The sequence below is a fragment of the Gossypium raimondii genome, chromosome 13 (assembly GCF_025698545.1).
Source record: "Gossypium raimondii isolate GPD5lz chromosome 13, ASM2569854v1, whole genome shotgun sequence".
Lineage (NCBI taxonomy): Eukaryota > Viridiplantae > Streptophyta > Magnoliopsida > Malvales > Malvaceae > Gossypium > Gossypium raimondii.
Window position 1 is genome coordinate 1,136,125 of NC_068577.1, and position 21,225 is coordinate 1,157,349.

Here is a 21,225-nt window from a genome sequence, read left to right on the forward strand (position 1 = left end):
TATACTTTATACCCAAGTCAATTTGTTGATTAATTTCAGAGATCGGTGAAAAAAACCGTTTGGATTTTGATTCACAGATTTGAGATGTTCTGTGTCATTACAAAAAATAACTATAGAAGAAAAGGGAAAGGAAAACTTTTGATTGGTGCGAGTAGTGTTAATAGAAAAACAATGATTTTAACAGCCTAGTAATTTAAATGACCGAAACATAAAATTAATAATTGTTTAGTGACTTTTTGTGTAATTTATCCTAACGAACATATGTTCGGACCAATTTGAAATATTAACTTTAATTTATTAAAATTCATTTATATTTGTAAATGAATAATCTAAATCCATTAAGCTTAAAAATATAATTATTTTTATTTGATATTTAATAATTATATATTTGACTACCATTAATATTTTTTATTAAAACTTGAAACATGATTAACTTAATATATTGTTATATATTTACTTTACAATACTATACTACTATATTTAGTACTTAACATATAAAAGAAAAGAAAAGTTAATATATTATAAATTTGGAAAAGAATGGGTCAGGTCAAATTCGAACTTTAAATATTGGAGGTTGAATTAGGCCTATATATTAAACATTTTGTTCAAATTTATTTTTTAAGTTTAATATTTTTGCTCAAAACTTCTAAAGGTTTCTTGACCTCGAATATGTCTAATGTAAATAACTCGTGAACTAAGTTTAAAAATGCATCTCCCCTTCTTGAAAACAAAGTATAGATCAATATAATAAGGAAGAGCGCGGAGTTTTTTTTTTCAATGAATGATTTTATTCAACAATGAATTCGAAGTTTTATTGGCTAAACTCCAATCTATTCTTATATAACGCATAATTGCAGCCCAACAAAAAATCTCAATGTTAAAATCACTCACCCCGAATAATCTTATAATAGAAATACGAATGTAACACTTCACAACAAATAAATTTGGAAATTACAAACAAGCTCTTAGACAAGCACCCGAAAGGGATGCACCAAAGAGCATCGAAATGGTCTATTTATAGGTTTGAGTTGATCAACGTTGCACTACTCTTCATTTTCTAATCGAAAATAAATTTTCTATCAAAATAAACACAATTTAAGCTCAGAGTAGAAATAATTTGCTAATAGAAAACCAACCAAGATAAAACTAGTCACAGATGTCAACAAAACTCACCTACTTTAACTATCCTGACTTGTTGTTTCAAGGGATGTTCGAACATGTCATGCGACAATTGAATCAAAAGTAATTAAAATTTCAATATGTGGTTTAATATTTCATTTAGATACGAAAATACATGCATCTAATTTTTTTTAAAAAGAAAAAAAAAGGATATTATGCTTTGTTTTTATTGAGGTAGGAGTTATCTAACAATTAAATCCGAGATTAGTATCAACTAAATATTTATTATAAAATTTTAATTTTGGCTTAGCCGCATTAAATATTCATTCAAAAATTTACTTTGTGGATTCGAATCATAGAAATAATCTTATATTTAAGCCGACTAAAATCGTGTAAGTCAATTATAAATATATCAAAAAATAATATAATTTCTTTTATAATTTTACTTGCGACTTAATCGAGTTTTATATATAATTTGGTACCTTTCCTTTCCAATGAACTTTATTCATTACACTTATAAAGGGTGTTGGGTTGTACCTTGTAGGTGCAAAAATATCCTTAATTATGAATTAGACCAACGATTTTTCGGTTCAATCGATTTTTTTAGTCAAATCAAATAATTTATTAAAAATTATAAAATTATAAAATCTAATTTATTTGCAGTCATTGATTGTGGGAATTAATCAAATTCAGAATTACACTAGAATTGGATCAATTTACTTTGATTAGGGTTTTAATTTAAAACACTTTCGGTGTCATCTGAGCAATCGACAGCACTCTCTCCCCCATCATCGACGATTGCTTGGATCATTAATTTAAAAAATTAATAATTTATGTATGCAATATAAACATAAAATGATGTAATATCAATAATTGTGTTAATAATTACGTTTTTACATTCTCTTTTCAAAATCGAACTCTTTCAATAAATATACCATAAATTGATTTATTCACTCAAATATTTTTTAAAAACCACATTTTAGCTAATTTAACCTCAAATATTATCATTTATACTATTATCATAACTGATCATAACAAGTTCTTTTTATTTATTTTATATTGTCCTACATTCGGCTGCACCTGATCATGGAAAGAGATAAGGAAATGACTAAATTGCCAGGACAAGACCCGGCACAGACTTCCCAACTCTATTGGAAAAGCTGCTCTCCCAAACGGAAAAGCAATGCACAGGAGTAATCTCAGCCGTTGATGAAGAACCAGAGGACGGCGACGGTGATGACGATGACGATGATGAGTTGTAGTTGAATGGTGGTGTTTGGCTAGAGTTCACAAGACGAGTAACAGTGAGAGAAGTATTGAAATACTCTCTCACTTCTGTTATTATCCCATCAGTACTTACAGTCCAAGCATGAACCCAAGAGATTGAACGTTTATGATCACAGCCTTCAACGATGACGGTGGACCCAAAAGTGGTGACCGAAAGAGGGTCAACGTCGAAAATGAAAGTTTGGTCCGATGAAGCTCCCGTGAGGAGGCGCATCATAAACTGGTGGGCTGGAGGACCATGGAACCACCATTCAAGGTCAGGGGCAAGGATTTGATGAACGGTTTGGACGTCTCGAGTGTTTATGGCCTCATAGAGGACGAGAACCACTTGTTGGTTCTTGTTGGTTTCCTCCAGAATGCTATCCTTTGTGTTAGCCAGTTCTTGATTATAAAAAAATGGCTTAGAAAACTATAACACTAAAAGAGGTTTTAGAGAAAGTGAAAAAAACCCAGAATATAACAAGTTGTTGCGAGAGGGTGAAGCAAGTAGGGTTTATATAAAGAATCTCTTTGGGTTGGTTTTTGTATCCATTTCTTCTTTGTACTAACAGTCTCGGTATCATGTCAACATAAAATATATATGAATTGTATGTATGAACTGTCACGTAGATTGTCATGTTATATCGTTAAAACAAATTATTGATTTAATCAACATTTTTATTAAAAAAAAATTTAATATTTTTTAAAAAATTAATAATTAAAATTAACTAAAAAAATATAAGGATTAAATTAATAGAAAATATAAACTGAGAATAAAATTTATCGTTACGCCTTAAAAAAATATGATTACTTCATGTAAAAAAAGCAAGATTAGTTAACCACCTTTTACTTATTATTATTTTTCACCCTCTTGTGGTGTGACTTCATCTAGTTGCGCATGTGTAAACAATGACAATGGCTAGTTGAAGCCATATAATTTCAACCAAAAAATGCCAAAAATGATTCCATTATCACTCACTCAAGAAAAGCATAGCATTAATTTTTTTTATAAAAAAAAACATTTCTTACATCTAAAAAATCAAACACATAACTCCTCCCGAACCCATAAAATAGGAAGATAATGCGCTTCAGCACACTTGATCCCGTGCCTTTCTGCATTGACAATAATATTTATCCCAATCGAGCTAACACTCAATCAATCATAAATTATCAAGTTTTGAAATGGTGCTTCATTTGTCCCAAATAAGACCACATTCCGAGAAACAGGATTAAGCAAGTTTCTAAATATGGTCATTGGTTTGTCTCTAATCTAATCACATTTACCATAGGCATGGTGGTTGAAAACTTGGAAAAACAGTAGGCTATGCTCCAAAGTCCAAAAAGCAGCTTGATGCATGGAAAGATGGTAATGTTTTGGAAGCTGGAAATTAAATTGACAGGCACCCAAATTAAGCAAATGGGAGCTTAGCTGGATACTCTTAAAATTTCAATGATTTATATACTTCATATGGAAATCAAATCAGTGATATCTTCCCTGTAATGAATCATGCTTATATAATATGGAATCAATTGTGTTCTTGAGCTGGCAAATGGCTTTTTTTGGCTAATAAGTTAAAGTTTCATTGGTACCCAAAAGTACTAAAACTAGTCACCCAGACTGCATCCCATCTATTGTATGAGTAGTCAATTGATGAAAAATTGTCATAGATATAAAGAGTTCAACCACTCAATGGACATCACCATCTCTTCATATATTAAGAAAAGTGTTGGCAGAAAACTATTAAACCATCTTTCCACAAAGAGGACTCAATTTGAATCATTTTCTTTTTATTTATGTACCAAAAAAGTAATCTATTTTATTTTGCAAATAAGTGAGAATAAGAGAAACATTACAAATGTTAGTAACTCAAATCTAATATCAATTGAAGGAAATCTATGTTTTTCAGGTATTTGGACCAAGTTTGAATGTTGGAGTCGACATTTTTGGGAAGACTTTATCTGGATACCACTTCTGGCCCGAACATAATTAAACTCAGACCCTAAAATAGATGAAGGCACCTATGGTTATATAAAAAAAGTTTATGTAAAAACCAAATAAAACCTTTTTTTATACAACTGAGTCATTGGCATGATTGGCAAAACCAAATGAAACTTTGGTAACAATGATAAAATTGAAAGTTTAAAATTTATAATGTTTAAGTCTTCACCATCTCTTAGTTTTTATTGATTTTATACAAAAATATAAAAAATCCTTATAATAATATAATTTTGTAAAAAGCATGAAATTTAATTAGAAATTCTAAGTATATTAATATCTATACTTGCATTAAGGCCATCATTGATTGGTTTCATGAGTCAATCAAGCACCAACTCGATTAAAATTTACTAAAATATCTCATTATGTATAAAATTAGTTACATTACTATGAAGGTGTTTTTGTCGTTTTACAATTTATAAATCAATAAAACTCAATCATAATAAAATTTGAACCCATGGCACAATGAAATTTAAACATTTAACTTTACCATTTGAATCAAAACATCATTTGTTTTTTCGACAATCTTGAATTTTATAATGTAGATAAGTCTCCTCATACGTGAGTTTTATTAATTCTTTATAAAATATAAAGAAAACAAAAAAAATTCTCATAATAATATAATTTTGTGCAGATTAAATCTTAGCTTAGTTGGCATCGTTCATGCTGCAACAACTAGAAGGGCGTAAGTTTAAACGCGTTGATGTGTGTTTTATCTTCTAATTTAAGAGTTTGAGAAAATAATATAATTATGTAAAAAGCATAAATTTTAATTAGAGATTTTTAGCATTGTTTTCTGAATTAGACCAAACTGGCTTGTCAGACTAGTTGGATCGAGGATCAGTTAAGATATTGGTTAGATTGACGATTGAACCAATTTTCTAATTTTTTAATAATTTATTCAATTGAACTGGATAAATCAATCGGATTAAAAACCAATGATCTAACTCATTCGATTATTGATCTGATTCTGAAAACCGTACTTTTTTAAATCCTTCATTATTGATATATTATAAACAAACCCTTGATAAATTTTCCTCCTTTTGGCAATGACCCACTTATCTCCATTTCAACTATCTATATTTTTTTAACCACTCAACACCAAAATAGGAAAAGAAATGGACAAATTATTGAATCAACTTAAGCTTCTTAAAGACATCGGAGGCCATAATTTTCCCCCTTAAAGGGCAAAACAAACTAGGGTTAATGGCTTTTCGAGTTGGCTTTGAGCCCTGTGAGTCTTTCATGGTTTCATTTGGTATTTAAAAACTAGGGTTTCCATGGCCATTTTCATGCACCCGCACCAACTTAACTTTGATGATATAATATTTCATCAATCTGTACTGTCAAATCGTGCCACCTATATCGAACCACTTCATTTCCACCGTCCTGTTTGACGCAAGCCCTTTCTAAAATGTCACCTTCGGTACTTGGGAAAGACAAAGCAAAGCAAAAAAAAAGAACCGAAAGGCAAATGGCAAATGACTCAAAACTCAAACCTAAATTTTCTGTCGTCTTCTAAAGGAACAATTTTTTATATATAGTTAATATATTACTTGGTATCTATATTTGGTTTGAATGTTCAATTGATATATTTGAGTTTTTTTTTTTATACAAGTATTTAAGTTTGACTTCAGTGTTTATTTTAGGGGCGAAGCCAAAATATTTTTCTTAAGGAGGCGGAATTAAGTTGTATATTTTATAAAAGCTAAAATCCAATTTCAAATTTTCAGTAGCTTATTTTTTATGATTCTTAAAGGACTAAATAAAAAATTTATCATTTTTTTAAAAGCCAAAGTGTGATTTTACCATTTACTAATTTAAAATCTTATAAATTTTAAAGTCCAAAAATGAAAACTTCCGACGCCGCCCCAACAACTTGGTACCTAAGTTTTTCTTTTGTCCCAATTAAATACCTACGTTTTTTTTTATTACTAGAGTGCACATGTCAAATATTTATTGACCACACGATGTTGTTTAGATTGGGTACCAAATTGAACATTGAAACTAAATTTAGGTACCAAATTAAGACAAAAAAACTTCACGTGCCAAATTGAGTATTGAAACTAAATATAGGTACCGAATGATATATTAACCTATATAAATATATTATTTAGGTAATCATAAAATTATTCTACTTAGGCCATTGAGGAATAGAGATGTTCATAGGCCGAACCGGACCTAACCAAGGCTCAGTTCTAAAAGAATTTTTAAGCTCAAGCTCGTTTTTAGGTCAACTCATCGAAAAAACTAGTTTCACTATTCAAAAAGTATTATAAAATATTAAAAAATTTTAATTTTAATTGATATCTTACTTATTTTAAATTTAAAACACTTTTTTATTGGTTAATTTAAATTCGAACTGAATCCAACACAAAAAAATGCAAAAATTCTTATCAAGCGCGAACTACCCGACGGAGAGTTTCTATTGAGGAAGCAAAACATGATTATACATCACAATTAATGGGACCTCGTGACATGCTGTGTTAATAACAAATGCGTACTTCTCACTTTTGTACTTAGAACTACACTTTGATGCATGTTAACAAATGCGTTATTTGCTGAACAAAATAAAGATACAAAACCTATATAAGTCTCTACAATATGTAATAATCAGTTTAACATATCTTTAAACGGTTCTTCCAATCGATAGTTCACGGTTCATCCGAATCCAGGTTCAAAGCAGACAACATTTCTCTGGTGTTTAAATCACAATGGTGGTGTTTTTCCAAGGAGATGAAGTCAAAGTATGCAGCAAGGAAGAAGGGTTCTTCGGTTCTTACTACGAACCTAAGATCATATCCCCGTTGAATAACAATACTCTTTATAGAATGAAGTACAAGAACATAATTGAAGAAGAAGATCAGACTTGGCCTCTGGTTGAGATAGTTTCAACCGACGAGGTCCGACCAATGCCACCTCCAGCAACAATCACAACAGCTACTCAGGTATTCCATTATTTGGAGAGGATGGATGCTTTTGACAACGATGGTTGGTGGGTGGGGATGATTTTTTTTATTATTGTAGAAAAAAGTCTTGAATAATCATAAACCTAGAGTTAAGGATAAATAAACAGATTAAAACATACATAAAAACACACACCAAAAATGTTATTTCATTCAAAATTGAGAATACATCATCCCATTTTTATTTTCATATAATTAAAATCAACAAGCACAATGGCAAACATTATTATTTTTGCAAAGAGCATCCCTACAAAACTGTTGTGTTGTACAGAATTTAAAGCAGCTGCCATCAGGAGCTGCATCGTCTTTCCCATGCTCACATGGACCCCGATGATAATCAGTGCAACATCCATCACCAACTACACCCATATTCTCTGTAATTTCAAATGCAATAAAATTAAAAATGCACTAAAACAAGTAATTTAATATTTTTATACATAAAATAACATTACATACCTATAGATAAGACGAGGACGAGAATCAGAATGAACGATAAAATCTTCATTTTTGCCATTTCTTTTTTCTTTCAAGGTGATCAAATTTTCTTTATTGAAAAACCCATCTCGAATATGTAATTTATAGTGTTTAATTTTAATACGTTTCCTTAAATAAAAATGCAAAATCATAGCCATAACTACATGCAAATAAATTTCTTAAACGGAAATTTGGCATTTACTTTCAACTTTTATGATCCTCTCGCATGGAAAATATATATTAATTGATATTTTTGTTAATTTCTATATTTAAGGATGAATTTTCAATTTTATATTCTAAAAAGTTACTATTAAATATGTTTAAATAAATAAAATTATAGTATTTAAATATTATATAATTGCATTTATTAAATTGATTTAAATCTTTAAATTAATTAATAATTACACATCACATATTTTTATACCGAGACATGCTTAATTTTTGACTTTTTTGATTTTTTATTTAGGGTGGGGTTTGAATGGTGATTGGGTGCGGTGTGATGCATTATAGTATCTAATCTCACCGCCACTGTTGTTTTTACACTAACTGCAAATAAACGCACCGTCCATCCGAACTCACCCTTAATGAGTTATGAAAAACATTATTATTTATTTTGGATAATTGAACCATATGATATTATTATATTAGATGACATGCCATCTGATTACATGTACTCAAGGGTCGGGTTTATCCGTATTTAGGTTTGAATTGGTATATTCTAATATATTTTGGTTACATTTTATTAGTTTATTTACATTCGTTAGTTATTTACTGATTGTAAATTTTAATTTGTATAGTTGTGACTTGTATTTTTGGACAAACAGACGGCGACGTCACGATGGGGAGGATCACGATCAACTTAAAATATTCTATATTAGATTATGATAATACATCCAAGATGTAGGTGAAAAAAAATATTTATTAAAAGTTCACGTAAAAATCAAATAAACTTTGATAAGAATGGTAAATTTGAGGGTTTAAAATTTATAATGAGTTAAGTCTCCTCATACGTGAGTTTTTATTAATTCTACATAAAAATATGAAGAAAACAAAAAAAAAATCTCATAATAATATAATTTTTTGCAAATTGAATCTTAGCATAATTGGCATAATTCATGTTGCAACAACTAGAAAGACATATAAGTTCAAACATGTTGATGTGTGCTTTATCTTCTGATTTAAAAGTTTGAGAAAATAATATAATTTTGAAAAAAGCATAAAATTTAGTTAGAGATTTTTAGTATTGTTTTTTGAATCAGACAGACCAAACTGGATGTTCAGACTAGTTGGACCGGGAGCCAGTCAAGGTATTGGTTCAAAATTTATTTTCCTACATTTACGGGGTCTGGACTAGAAAGAATATTCACTATCTTAGCACATTTTACAATAAGTATTTCCAAGCTCTAACACTCACCAGTTTAGACTTCTCACATTTGTACTTAAAATTTAAACATCTATCCTCTGTAAGTTTTCCCTTGAAATCGTAGGACTCTAACTAGGTTACACACTTGATTATTACGCTTCCATGCACTAAAAAATATGTTCCTCGCTGAACAAAATAAAGTTCTCTCAACCAGTAGAAATTTTATATAGTCTCCACAATATATAAAAACTAGTTTAACATTTTTTAAACTTTTCATCCAATCGACAATTCATGGTTCAAAGGCAGTTAATTCGATTCCCAATATAGATGGTTTCTTTCTCTTATTCTGGATTGGTGTATCGATGATTCTTGATCCAAACAATCTAACCATTTAATGTGGTTCCAAAAATATTGTTCAAAAGTAATATAATAAAATATTTAATTGGGTTATTAAATATATTAAATCAATTCTTAAATTGTGTAACAATCTCTTTTAAAAAATCATTTAAAAAATATTAAAGAAATTACTTTCTAAATTTATTAAATGAATCATTTATAGATTTAAACTAGTTTTTTACAAATGAGAAGCACAAATAATTTTTGAGATTAGACAAAAATATCAGTCTAAAAATGGGTTTGGATAAAAATAAGGTCCATTTTTTAAATGGGTTGGAAAATGGGTTGGGCTTTGGGTAAAGTTTTTTGCCCGTGCTTGGCCCAACCCAAATTTTCCTAATTTTTTTCGTTGTTGTTTGATGTCGTTTTGCTATTATATTGTTACTATTTTGTTATTATTATTTGTATAGTGTCTTGTTTTATTATTACTTTTGCTATTATTTTAGAGGCATTTGATATATTATATATTTTTTAATTTATTTTAATATTAAAAATTAATAACCTTACAGCGTTACAAAGAACTTCAGGACATTATAGCTATCCTTGGGTTGGACGAATTGTCCGAAGAGGATTGCTTAACCGTAGCAAGAGCGCGAAAAATTGAGCGTTTCTTATCACAACCCTTTTTCGTAGTGGAAGTAATTACTGGTTCCCCGGGGAAATATGTTGGTCTAGCAGAAACAATTAGAGGATTTAAATTGATCCTTTCCGGAGAATTAGACGGTCTTCCTGAATAGGCCTTTTATTTGGTAGGTAACATCGACGAAGCTACTGCGAAGGCTACGAACTTAGAAATGGAGAGCAAATTGAAGAAATGACCTTAAATCTTTGCATACTTACCCCTAATCGAATTGTTTGGGATTCAGAAGTGAAAGAAATCATTTTATCTACTAATAGCGGACAAATTGGCGTATTACCAAATTACATGCCTATTGCCACAGCTGTAGATATAGGTATTTTGAGAATACGCCTTAACGACCAATGGTTAACGATGGCTCTGATGGGTGGCTGGCCGAATTGAGTTCGAGTTTAGCATTTTTTATTTGGGTTAGGCTTGAACAAAATTTTAGACCTATTTTTTGAGTTGAACTATAGACTTGAACTTAGAAAAATAGTCTAAAATTTTGCATTGACCAGATCCAAACTAGACTTGACCCATAATCAGGTCTAATGCATATTAACAATATGGATATTTTTTGTTAATTAACATAGTACCAAACAGTTTAATTATAACATATAAAAAACTACAATTAATTATTTATAAAGATAATATACAATTATAAATCTAAATGTTTAATAAAAACAAAAGGTAGATTATTATTAAAAAAATTAAATAAGTCCTTTTAAAATATAAGAGAAAAATACTATTAAAATATAAAACAAAATTTTAAAATTAATATTATATTATTTTAGATTACTTAATTAAAATTAATTTTGTTTAATACAAAATATCATGTAATTCGAAGAAATAACTTAAGGCGGCATAAACCTTCTATAAAACAACACTCGATTACTAGTTTTTTCTGCACAAACTTCTCCATTAATTCAACACTATTTCTCTCTCTCGTATGGGGATGTTTTTCAAAGGAGATAAAGTCGGAAGTATGCAGCAAGGAAGAAGGGTTCTTGGGTTCTTACTACTCTTTATAGAATGAAGTACAAGAACATAATTGAAGAAGAAGATCAGACTTGGCCTCTGGTTGAGATAGTCTCAACCGACGAGGTCCGACCAATGCCACCTCCAGCAACAATCACAAGAGCTACTCAGGTATTCCATTATTTGGAGAGGATGGATGCTTTTGACAACGATGGTTGGTGGGTGGGGATGATTTTTTTTATTATTGTAGAAAAAAGTCTTGAATTATCATAAACCTAGAGTTAAGGATAAATAAACAGATTAAAAGATGCATAAAAACACACACCAAAAATGTTATTTCATTCAAAATTGAGAATACATCATCCCATTTTTATTTTCATATAATTAAAATCAACAAGCACAATGGCACACATTATTATTTTTGCAAAGAGCATCCCTACAAAACTGTTGTGTTGTACAGAATTTAAAGCAGCTGCCATCAGGAGCTGCATCGTCTTTCCCATGCTCACATGGACCCCGATGATAATCAGTGCAACATCCATCACCAACTACACCCATATTCTCTGTAATTTCAAATGCAGTAAAATTAAAAATGCACTAAAACAAGTAATATTTAATACTTTCATACATAAAATAACATTACATACCTATAGATAAGACGAGGACGAGAATAAGAATGAACGATAAAATCTTCATTTTTGCCATTTCTTTTTTCTTTCAAGGTGATCAAATTTTCTTTATTGAAAAACCCATCTCGAATATGTAATTTATAGTGTTTAATTTTAATACGTTTCCTTAAATAAAATGCAAAATCATAGCCATAACTACATGCAAATAAATTTCTTAAACGGAAATTTGGCATTTACTTTCCAACTTTTATGATCCTCTCGCATGGAAAATATATATTAATTGATATTTTTGTTAATTTCTATATTTAAGGATGAATTTTCAATTTTATATTCTAAAAAGTTACTATTAAATATGTTTAAATAAATAAAATTATAGTATTTAAATATTATATAATTGCATTTATTAAATTGATTTAAATCTTTAAATTAATTAATAATTACACATCACAAATTTTTATTAATTCTACATAAAAATATGAAGAAACAAAAAAAAATTTCTCATAATAATATAATTTTGTGCAAATTGAATCTTAGCATAATTGGCATCGTTCATGTTGCAACAACTAGAAAGACATAAGTTCAAACACGTTGATGTGTGCTTTATCTTATGATTTAAAAGTTTGAGAAAATAATATAATTTTGTAAAAAGCATAAAATTTAGTTAGAGATTTTTAGTATTGTTTTCTAAATCAGACAGACCAAACTGGTTGTTCAGACTAGTTGGACCGGGAACCAGTTAAGGTATTGGTTCAAAATTTATTTTCCTACATTTACGGGGCCTGGACTAGAAAGAATATTCACTATCTTAGCACATTTTACAATAAGTATTTTCAAGCTCTAACACTCACCAGTTTAGACTTCTCACATTTGTACTTAAAGATTTAAACATCTACCCTCTCTAAGTTTTCCCTTGAAATCGCAGGACTCTAATTAGGTTACACAATTGATTATTACGCTTCCATGCACTAAAAAATACATTCCTCGCTGAATAAAATAAAGTTCTCTCAACCAGTAGAAAACCTATATAAGTCTCCACAATATATAAAAACTAGTTTAATCTTTTTTTTTAACTTTTCATCCAATCGACAATTTATGGTTCAAAGGCAGTTTAATTTGATTCCCAATATAGACGGTTTCTTTCTCTTATTCTGGATCGGTGTATCGATAGTTCTTGATCTAAAGAACCTGATCCCATTTAATGTGGTTCCAAAAATATTGTTCAAAAGTAATATAATAAAATATTTAATTGGGTTATTAAATATATTAAATCAATTCGTAAATTGTGTAACAATCTTTTTAAAAAAATCATTTAAAAAACATTAAAGAAATTACTTTCTAAATTTATTAAATGAATCATATATAGATTTAAACCAGTTTTTTACAAGTGAGAAGCATAAAAATTTTTTGAGTTTGGACAAAAATATAGGTCTAAAAATAGGTTTGGATAAAAATAAGGTCCATTTTTTAAATGAGTTGGGCTTTGGGTAAAGTTTTTTACCCGTGCTTGGCCCGACCCAAATTTTCCTAATTTTTTTCTCTGTGGTTTAATATCATTTTATTATTATGTTGTTACTATTTTGTTATTATTATTTATATACTATCTTGTTTTATTATTACTTTTGCTACTATTTCAGAGGCATTTGATATATTATATTTTTAATTTATTTTTTTATTAAAAATTAATACGGGCGGGCCGAACTGAGATCGAGTTTAGCATTTTTGATTTTGGTTAGACTTGGGCAAAATTTTAGACCTATTTTTTGAGTTGAGCTAGACTTGAACCTAGAAAAAGAGTCTAAAATTTTGTATTAATGACCCTATCCAAACCCGACTTGACTCATGATTAGATCTAATGCATATTCACAATATGAATGTTTTTTTTATTAATTAACATAGTACCAAACATAACATATAAAAATCTACAATTAATTATTTATAAAGATAATATACAATTATAAACATACATGTATCTAAATATTTAATAAAAAACAAAAGGTAGATTATTATTTTAAAAATTAAATAAGTCGTTTTAAAATATAAGAGAAAAATACTATTAAAATATAAAACAAAATTTTTAAAATTAATACTATATTAAAATTTTTAATAATATTATATTATTTTAGATTACTTAATTAAAATTAATTTTGTTTAATACAAAATATCATGTAATTCGAAGAAATAACTTAAGGCGGCATAAACCCTCTATAAAACAACACTCGATTACTTGTTTTTTCTGCACAAACTTCTCCATTCAACACTATTTCTCTCTCTCGTATGGCGATGTTTTTCAAAGGAGATAAAGTCGAAGTATGCAGCAAGGAAGAAGGGTTCTTGGGTTCTTACTACCAAGCTAAGATATTATCCCCGTTGAACGACAATACTCTTTATAGAGTGCAGTACAAGAACCTGGTTGAAGAAGAAGATCAGACTCGGCCTCTGGTTGAGATAGTTTCAGCCGACGAGGTCCGACCAGTGCCACCTCCAGTAACCTTCACAAAAGCTACTCAGGTTTTCCATTATCTGGACTCGGTGGATGCTTTCGACAACGATGGTTGGTGGGTGGGGAAGATCACTGGGAGACAGGGATCTAAATATTGGGTTTATTTTGAAACTACCAGAGACGAGATTGCTTACCCCGTTTCTCGATTGAGACATCATCTTGAATGGCGCGATGGCCACTGGATTCTTGCCAACAACACCTTCTTCTGATATTCATCGCTGTTTCTTCATGGATTCTGTTTTTCTTTTAGTGTCTATTTGATGTAAGGACCTGTTCTCAATTTCCTCTATGAATTAACTCTTGCTTCGGCACCAAGCAATCAGCAACTTAATTAAGGAGAAAAGCTGATGTACTGTTTCAACTTAATTTTCATTAATACCAATTTTATTTTACTTATAATTAAAATCAACAAGCACAATGGCACACATTATTATTTTTGCGAAGAGCATCCCTACAAAACTGTGGTGTTGTACAGAAATATTTAAAGCAGCTGCCATCAGGGGCTTCATCGTCTTTCCCATGCTCACATGCACCACGGATGAGGATGATTGTTTAATTTTCCTCCATAATTGTAACAGAAGCGTTCTCCACACCTATAAAATCATTCCAAAAAAAAAAAAAAGAATCATAAAGCAGTTTTCTATGTAAAAATCAAAGCCAATTGAATGCGATATTAGAGGCATGAACTGACCGGCATTTAACATGATGGCAACCAAATGATTTTCCAACCAACATCTTGCAATTAGGGCATTGCCTCCACTTCTTCCTCGTAGCCAAATTAACAAACATAGCATCTGAGCCAAGGGTTTTAAGTTTCTGAAACTTGTTGCAATCCACACCTGAATGCCAAGCTACATTGCACTGCACGCAAAACACCCTCTTGCACAATGGACATCGGGATCTCTGAATGCTCTTTTCCCCATCATTCACCAACAGTGCCGAGCAATCTTGATAAGGACAGTAGAATTTTTCAGAGGCAAGCAAAGCAGATTCACAAAGGGCTTTCCCCCACCTGTTAAACAAATCCCTTGGCAGTATCTCACTGCAAAAATCAGGGTCCAACACCCCATCACAATCTGTTACTGGACATTGGATTCACTCACGTTATCATCAAGCTTGGATTGAATGTACTTCACTGCGCATTAAATGCGGTAAAAATGGGAACAACCTTTAATGTTGAAAGAGATATCCAGTGGCTTTGCCTCAACATAGATTTCACACACATAAGCTGGGATACTGCCATTGTTGCTATGTTGATGAGTTTCAGAATCAAAACTCAAGAAATGATTATCTTCTTTTCCATTCATGACTGAGTTTCCTTCAACCTCCACTTGCTTTCTGCATATAACATTGTTGAGAAACTTGCTCAATTTGTAGCGAATCTTGCTCAATTTCTTATTACACGAATCGGATGAGAGATACCCATTGAGACTGGTTTTCTCAGCTGAATCAAGGAGAGAACGCAGACTCAACCCTAATCAATTCTGACTTATACAAGAGATTCAAGGAGTGTGTGCATATATTGTGAGGAGAGATTTTAATAAATCAAAGATTTGCGGCAGATTTTAATTATTGTCTCCTCGTATATAGCTGAAAAGTGGCTTTAATCATATTGATGAAGGATACGGAAACTATTCTTGAAGTAGGATTAATACTAATTAAAATTAATTTTCTTTAATACAAAATCTCATGTAATTCGAAGAAATTACTTTAGGCGGCATAAACCCTCAATAAAACAACACTTGATTACTTATTTTCTCTGCACAAACTTATCTGTTCAACACTATTTCTCTCTAGTATGGCGATGTTTTTCCAAGGAGATGAAGTTGAAGTATGTAGCAAGGAAGAAGGATTCTTGGGTTCTTACTACCAAGCTAAAATCTTATCCCCGTTGAACAACCATACTCTTTATAGAGTGCAGTACAAGAACCTGGTTGAAAAAGAAGATCAGACTCGGCCTCTGGTTGAGATAGTTTCAGCCATTGTAGAAATAAGATTCGAAGAATTGAAGATGTCGAAGTTAAAGAGTAAAGAGAAAGTTGATGATGGTGACCGTTCGTGGTTGGAGTTGTTGAATGGTGTCGAAACATCTACTTCTAGTGAAAACGAAAAGCTACACAAATTAACTCAGATGGTATTGTCCAAGTTTGTAGCTCGTCTAGTCACGAAGATGGAGAACAAGATGATGATTGAGAAAGAGGGTCTCAAATCCTGTCATGAAGCTGGAGTTGAAGAAGGAAAACGGGATTACTTGATCGGCAAGTAGAAGAAACAAAAGACGAGGGGCAACAGAAAGAAGAAGCAGAAGATTAATGATCAGAGAAAGAGACAAAATCCGGAAAAGGTGATGGAAATGGGTTTGGAACCACCTCCGGATATGCGACAAGTATTCAAGGATTGCATTCAAGACTTTGGTGGGATATGCCACAAGTATTAAGGATTGCATTCAAGACTTTGGTGGGAGTGAAATAAAGCTGGTTATTCAAAAGTTTCTTCAAGTTAATGATTTAAGGTCTCAATAAAATCGTTTGTCAATTTCATTGGAACAAATTAGGAGTCCATTCCTAAATGAAGATGAAGAGAGAATGCTTAATGCCAAAAGACAAATAGCACTGACTCTTGTAGAACCAGGTCTAGTGGAGTATCAGATCGATCCTGTCATATATTATAAATGGAGATTACAGTAAAGTGTTTGAAGAATAACATGGATAGTCTGAAGCCAAACGCTGTGGTTGAGATTTGATCGTTTTGTGTCCAACCAAATTCGCAGCTCAATTTTTCCTTCATCAAAGTTATAGACGAAAAAAAATAGTTACATCATTGATTAAGGATACACCAAACTTGCCAGGTGCTTCTGTTTTTAAATTATGACAGCGTCACGACCGGCTTACAAGAGAGAGGCCCATGGAAAGCTCCCTCTGCTGCTCTCTTTGTTGTTTTACATAAATGGTAAAATTATAATTTTAGGACCCTCTCTCATATTTTATTTATTTATGTAGTTTAATTTAACTTAAATTCTACAGTTAGTTCAATATTAAACACTATTAACAATTTTTTTCTTCGAAACCGACAAAAAAAAATCTGTCAAATTTTGTCCCTTTACATTTAACTATTAACTATTAATTTTTTTGGTAATATACGTTTATCTGTTAATATATTTTGTAAAAAAAAAAAGTCCACAAGTATATTCGTTAACATTAATTAATTTTTAAAATTAATAAATTTAAAAATGTGTCTTTTTTATTTTAAAATTTAAAAATATATTTAATTGTTGGCGCATTATCCACATGGCAATTCACATGTATACCACGTTAGTAAAATTAATTACTAGTTTTAACATAATAATAGACGACACAATTTTTATAGCAAAATCCAATTCATAAATATATGCGAAGTTTAAAATTTTAAAGTTAACTCATAAAAGATAAATTAAAATTAGAGGCCTTAATTTTTTTTCAATTAATGAATTAATTTATAAAAAGCACAGAATAATAAAGAAATTATATATAAATCAAACTTTTAATATTAAATATTATTATTACAAATCAAATTCAACAATATAAAGGTTTTCACACTAAGTTACGTAAATATATATATATATATATATATTATTTAAAGAAGTTTCTTATGCAATAAAATCTTAATAAATGGATATTAATCCTTTTGAGAACAAAACTAAATAGTTTCAATAAAATAAAAAGTTTTTACACTTCAATACGATATATGAATCAAAGTTAGACATGGATTAGAACTTGAATATATATATATATATATATATATATAGGTACTAGTTTATTCATACTAAAATTTTTCATTAATAAATTTGTCATTATTGAAATAAGTTTCGAAGAATCGAAGATGTCAAAGTTAGCGAGTAAAGAGAAAATTGATGATTGTAATCGTTCATGGCTAGAGTTGTTGAATGATGTTGAAGCATCTACTTCTAGTGAAAGCGAGAAACTACACAAATTAACTCAGATGGTATTGCCCAAGTTTGTAGCTCGTCTAGTCGCGGAAAAGGAGGAGAAGATGATGATTGAGAAAGAGGGTCTCAAATCCTGTCATGAAGCTAGAGTTGAAGGAAAACAAGATTACTTGACCGGCAAGCAAAAGAAACAAAAGACAAGGGGCAACAAAAAGAAGCAGCAGAAGATTAATAATCAGAGAAAGGGACAAGATTGGAAAAAGTTGATGGAAATGGGTCTGGAACCACCTCCGGATATGCCACAAGTATTCCAGGATTGCATTAGAGACTTGGGTGGGAGTGAAATAAAGCTGGTTATTCAAAAGTTTCTTCAAGTTAGTGATTTGAGGTCTCAACAAAATCGTTTGTCAATGTCTTTGAAACAAACTAGGAGTCTATTCCTAAATGAAGATGAAGATAGAATGCTTAATGCCAAAAGACAAATGGCAGTAACTCTTGTAGAACCATGTCTTAGTGTATCTACGGTGAATTTGGCCAAGTGGAGCATCGGATCGAGCATGTCATATATTATAAATGGAGATTACAGTAAGGTGTTGAAGAACAATAGGGATAGTCTGAAGCCAAACGCGGTGGTTCAAATTTGGTCGTTTCGTATCCAACCAAATTCGCAACTCGGTTTTGCCTTAATCAAAGTTACAGACGGAGAAGATGGTCACGTTATTAATTAAGGATACACCCAACTTGCTGGGTGCTTCTATTTTTTTATTATGACGGCACCACGGTGGCACTTACGAGAGAGAGGCATGTGGAAAGCTACGTTTGATACCTAGCTATGATTTTAATCCCTCTCTCATATTTTATTTAGTGTTGAATATTAAACACAATTAACCATTTTTTTTCTTAGTAAACCAACAAAAATAAAATCTGTCAAAAACCAACAGAAATAGGATTTCAACGTTATATTATTTTAATTTTAATTAAGGAAAAAAGCTGATATTTTAATACTAATTAAAATTAATTTTGTTTAATTCAAAATCTCATGTAATTGGAAGAAATAACTTGAGGCGGCATAATCCGTCTATAAAACAACACTCGATTACTTGTTTTTTCTGCACAAACTTCTCCATTCAACACTATTTCTCTCTCTCGTATGGCGATGTTTTTCAAAGGAGATAAAGTCGAAGTATGCAGCAAGGAAGAAGGGTTCTTGGGTTCTTACTACCAAGCTAAAATCTTATCCCCCTTGAACAACAATACTCTTTATAGAGTGCAGTACAAGAACCTGGTTGAAGAAGAAGATCAGACTCGGCCTCTGGTTGAGATAGTTTCAGCCGACGAGGTCCGACCAGTGCCACCTCCAGTAACCTTCACAAAAGCTACTCAGGTTTTTCATTATCTGGACTCGGTGGATGCTTTCGACAACGATGGTTGGTGGGTGGGGAAGATCACTGGGAGACAGGGATCTAAATATTGGGTTTATTTTGAAACTACCAGAGACGAGATTGCTTACCCCGTTTCTCGATTGAGACATCATCTTGAATGGCGCGATGGCCACTGGATTCTTGCCAACAACACCTTCTTCTGATATCCATCGCTGTTTCTTCATGGATTCTTTTTTTCTTTTAGTGTCTATTTGATGTAAGGACCTGTTCTCAATTAACTCTTGCTTCGGTACCAAGCAATCAATAACTTAATTATTGTATTTAATTAGTTGATTCTTTGCATTCTTAGATTAAAAAAATTTCATAGTTTAATTTTTGACGTTTGTGATTTTGTATTTAATGAGTTACGAAAAACATTATTATTATTTTTTTATTTTGGATAGTTGAACAATATGATATTATTATATTAGATGATATGCCATCTTACTATATATATTTAACGTTCGAGTTTATCCGTATTTAGATCTGAATTGGTATATTCTAATTTATTTAAGTTAATGTAGGGAAAATTCAATGGATGGGAGCCCTACCCCTATATCTTTGTAACTTGATATATTAAGGACGCATTATTCTTGATCATGAGTTGAATCATCTGTTCAGGTCTGAAGGATCACTTAAAAAATTAAAGGGTTTGAATAAAATTATAAACCCTAAAAATGGACTACAAAAAAAATAAAGCTCGTTTTTAAATAGGTTGGGCCTTAGGTAAGATATGTTAGGCTCAAATCCGACCCAAATTTGTCTAAATTTTTTTATTGTTGTTTTGTTGTTCATTGCTGCTATTTTGCTGTTATGTTGCTACTATTTTGTTGTTATTGTTTGGATATTGTATAACTCTTATTTTATTATTAATTTTACTACTATTTTAGAGGCACATTTGCTTACTAAGTTGCAATTATCTTAGTGTTATTTAAGTATAAAGATTTTTTTATAATGTACTTTTTATTTGTTGAGAAATATTTATTTTAATATTTTTAGCGTATTTGATGTATTATATTTTTAAAATTTATTTTTTATATAAAAAATAATATAAAAAAATTATAATATGGGCGGGTCGAGCGGGGCTCGAGTTTAGTACTTTCTTATCTAGGCCGAGCTTACACAAAATTTTAGATCTATTTTTTAGCTAGGCCTGAGACTAGAGTGGTCTAGTCTCAAAATTTTAAATTGTTCTTATTAATCAATGTACAACTAAGACTTCAAGGGAAAAGTTTCAGTAGAAAGAGTGGTCTAGATTGCGTTAGAAGTGAGGCTGCAACTTGGTGAATGAATTGACTTAAATCATGTATTGTACAAATCAATTTATAGCGGATTACTTTCTAAGTAAACTTCTGCAAATGTAAAATAAAATAAAATTGAACTACGCAACTAAACTTTTGTATTCATCTCTTATTGTACAATTTTTCGTAAATTAGTCCAGTTGTAACTGAACATGCATCTAAAAGGCAAAATCAACGAATTCTCATTTTATATATATATATCCAAAGATATATATTTTGAATATTCAGATTCAAGCCATTTTACTAAAATTATGTTAAATTTGAAGTTAATG

At 30.6% G+C, this 21,225-nt stretch overlaps 5 protein-coding genes across 5 annotated transcripts; 3 read left to right on the top strand and 2 right to left on the bottom strand.

The window, feature by feature from the left end:
- Positions 1-2,145: 2,145 nt before the first annotated feature.
- LOC105784200 (wound-induced protein 1) lies at positions 2,146-2,890 on the bottom strand. Its single transcript, XM_012610005.2, has one exon. It carries the CDS (start codon positions 2,621-2,623, stop codon positions 2,228-2,230), a length of 396 nt encoding a protein of 131 aa, XP_012465459.1. The 5' UTR covers positions 2,624-2,890; the 3' UTR covers positions 2,146-2,227.
- Positions 2,891-7,095: 4,205 nt separating this feature from the next.
- Positions 7,096-7,425, top strand: LOC128036016 (protein AGENET DOMAIN (AGD)-CONTAINING P1-like). The gene has a single exon (XM_052626497.1). The coding sequence runs from the start codon at positions 7,096-7,098 to the stop codon at positions 7,423-7,425; it is 330 nt and encodes a 109-aa protein (XP_052482457.1).
- Positions 7,426-13,999: 6,574 nt separating this feature from the next.
- LOC105784561 (protein AGENET DOMAIN (AGD)-CONTAINING P1) lies at positions 14,000-14,881 on the top strand. Its single transcript, XM_012610465.2, has one exon. It carries the CDS (start codon positions 14,081-14,083, stop codon positions 14,513-14,515), a length of 435 nt encoding a protein of 144 aa, XP_012465919.1. The 5' UTR covers positions 14,000-14,080; the 3' UTR covers positions 14,516-14,881.
- LOC105781282 (E3 ubiquitin-protein ligase RSL1-like) lies at positions 14,830-15,613 on the bottom strand. The gene is made up of 3 exons (XM_012605817.2): positions 15,475-15,613; positions 14,998-15,382; positions 14,830-14,899 (listed from the first exon to the last, which is right to left on the bottom strand). Exons 1-3 carry the CDS (start codon positions 15,611-15,613, stop codon positions 14,830-14,832), a joined length of 594 nt encoding a protein of 197 aa, XP_012461271.2.
- Positions 15,614-19,322: 3,709 nt separating this feature from the next.
- LOC105784562 (protein AGENET DOMAIN (AGD)-CONTAINING P1) lies at positions 19,323-19,992 on the top strand. Its single transcript, XM_012610466.2, has one exon. The coding sequence runs from the start codon at positions 19,382-19,384 to the stop codon at positions 19,814-19,816; it is 435 nt and encodes a 144-aa protein (XP_012465920.1). The 5' UTR covers positions 19,323-19,381; the 3' UTR covers positions 19,817-19,992.
- The last annotated feature ends 1,233 nt before the right edge of the window (positions 19,993-21,225 follow it).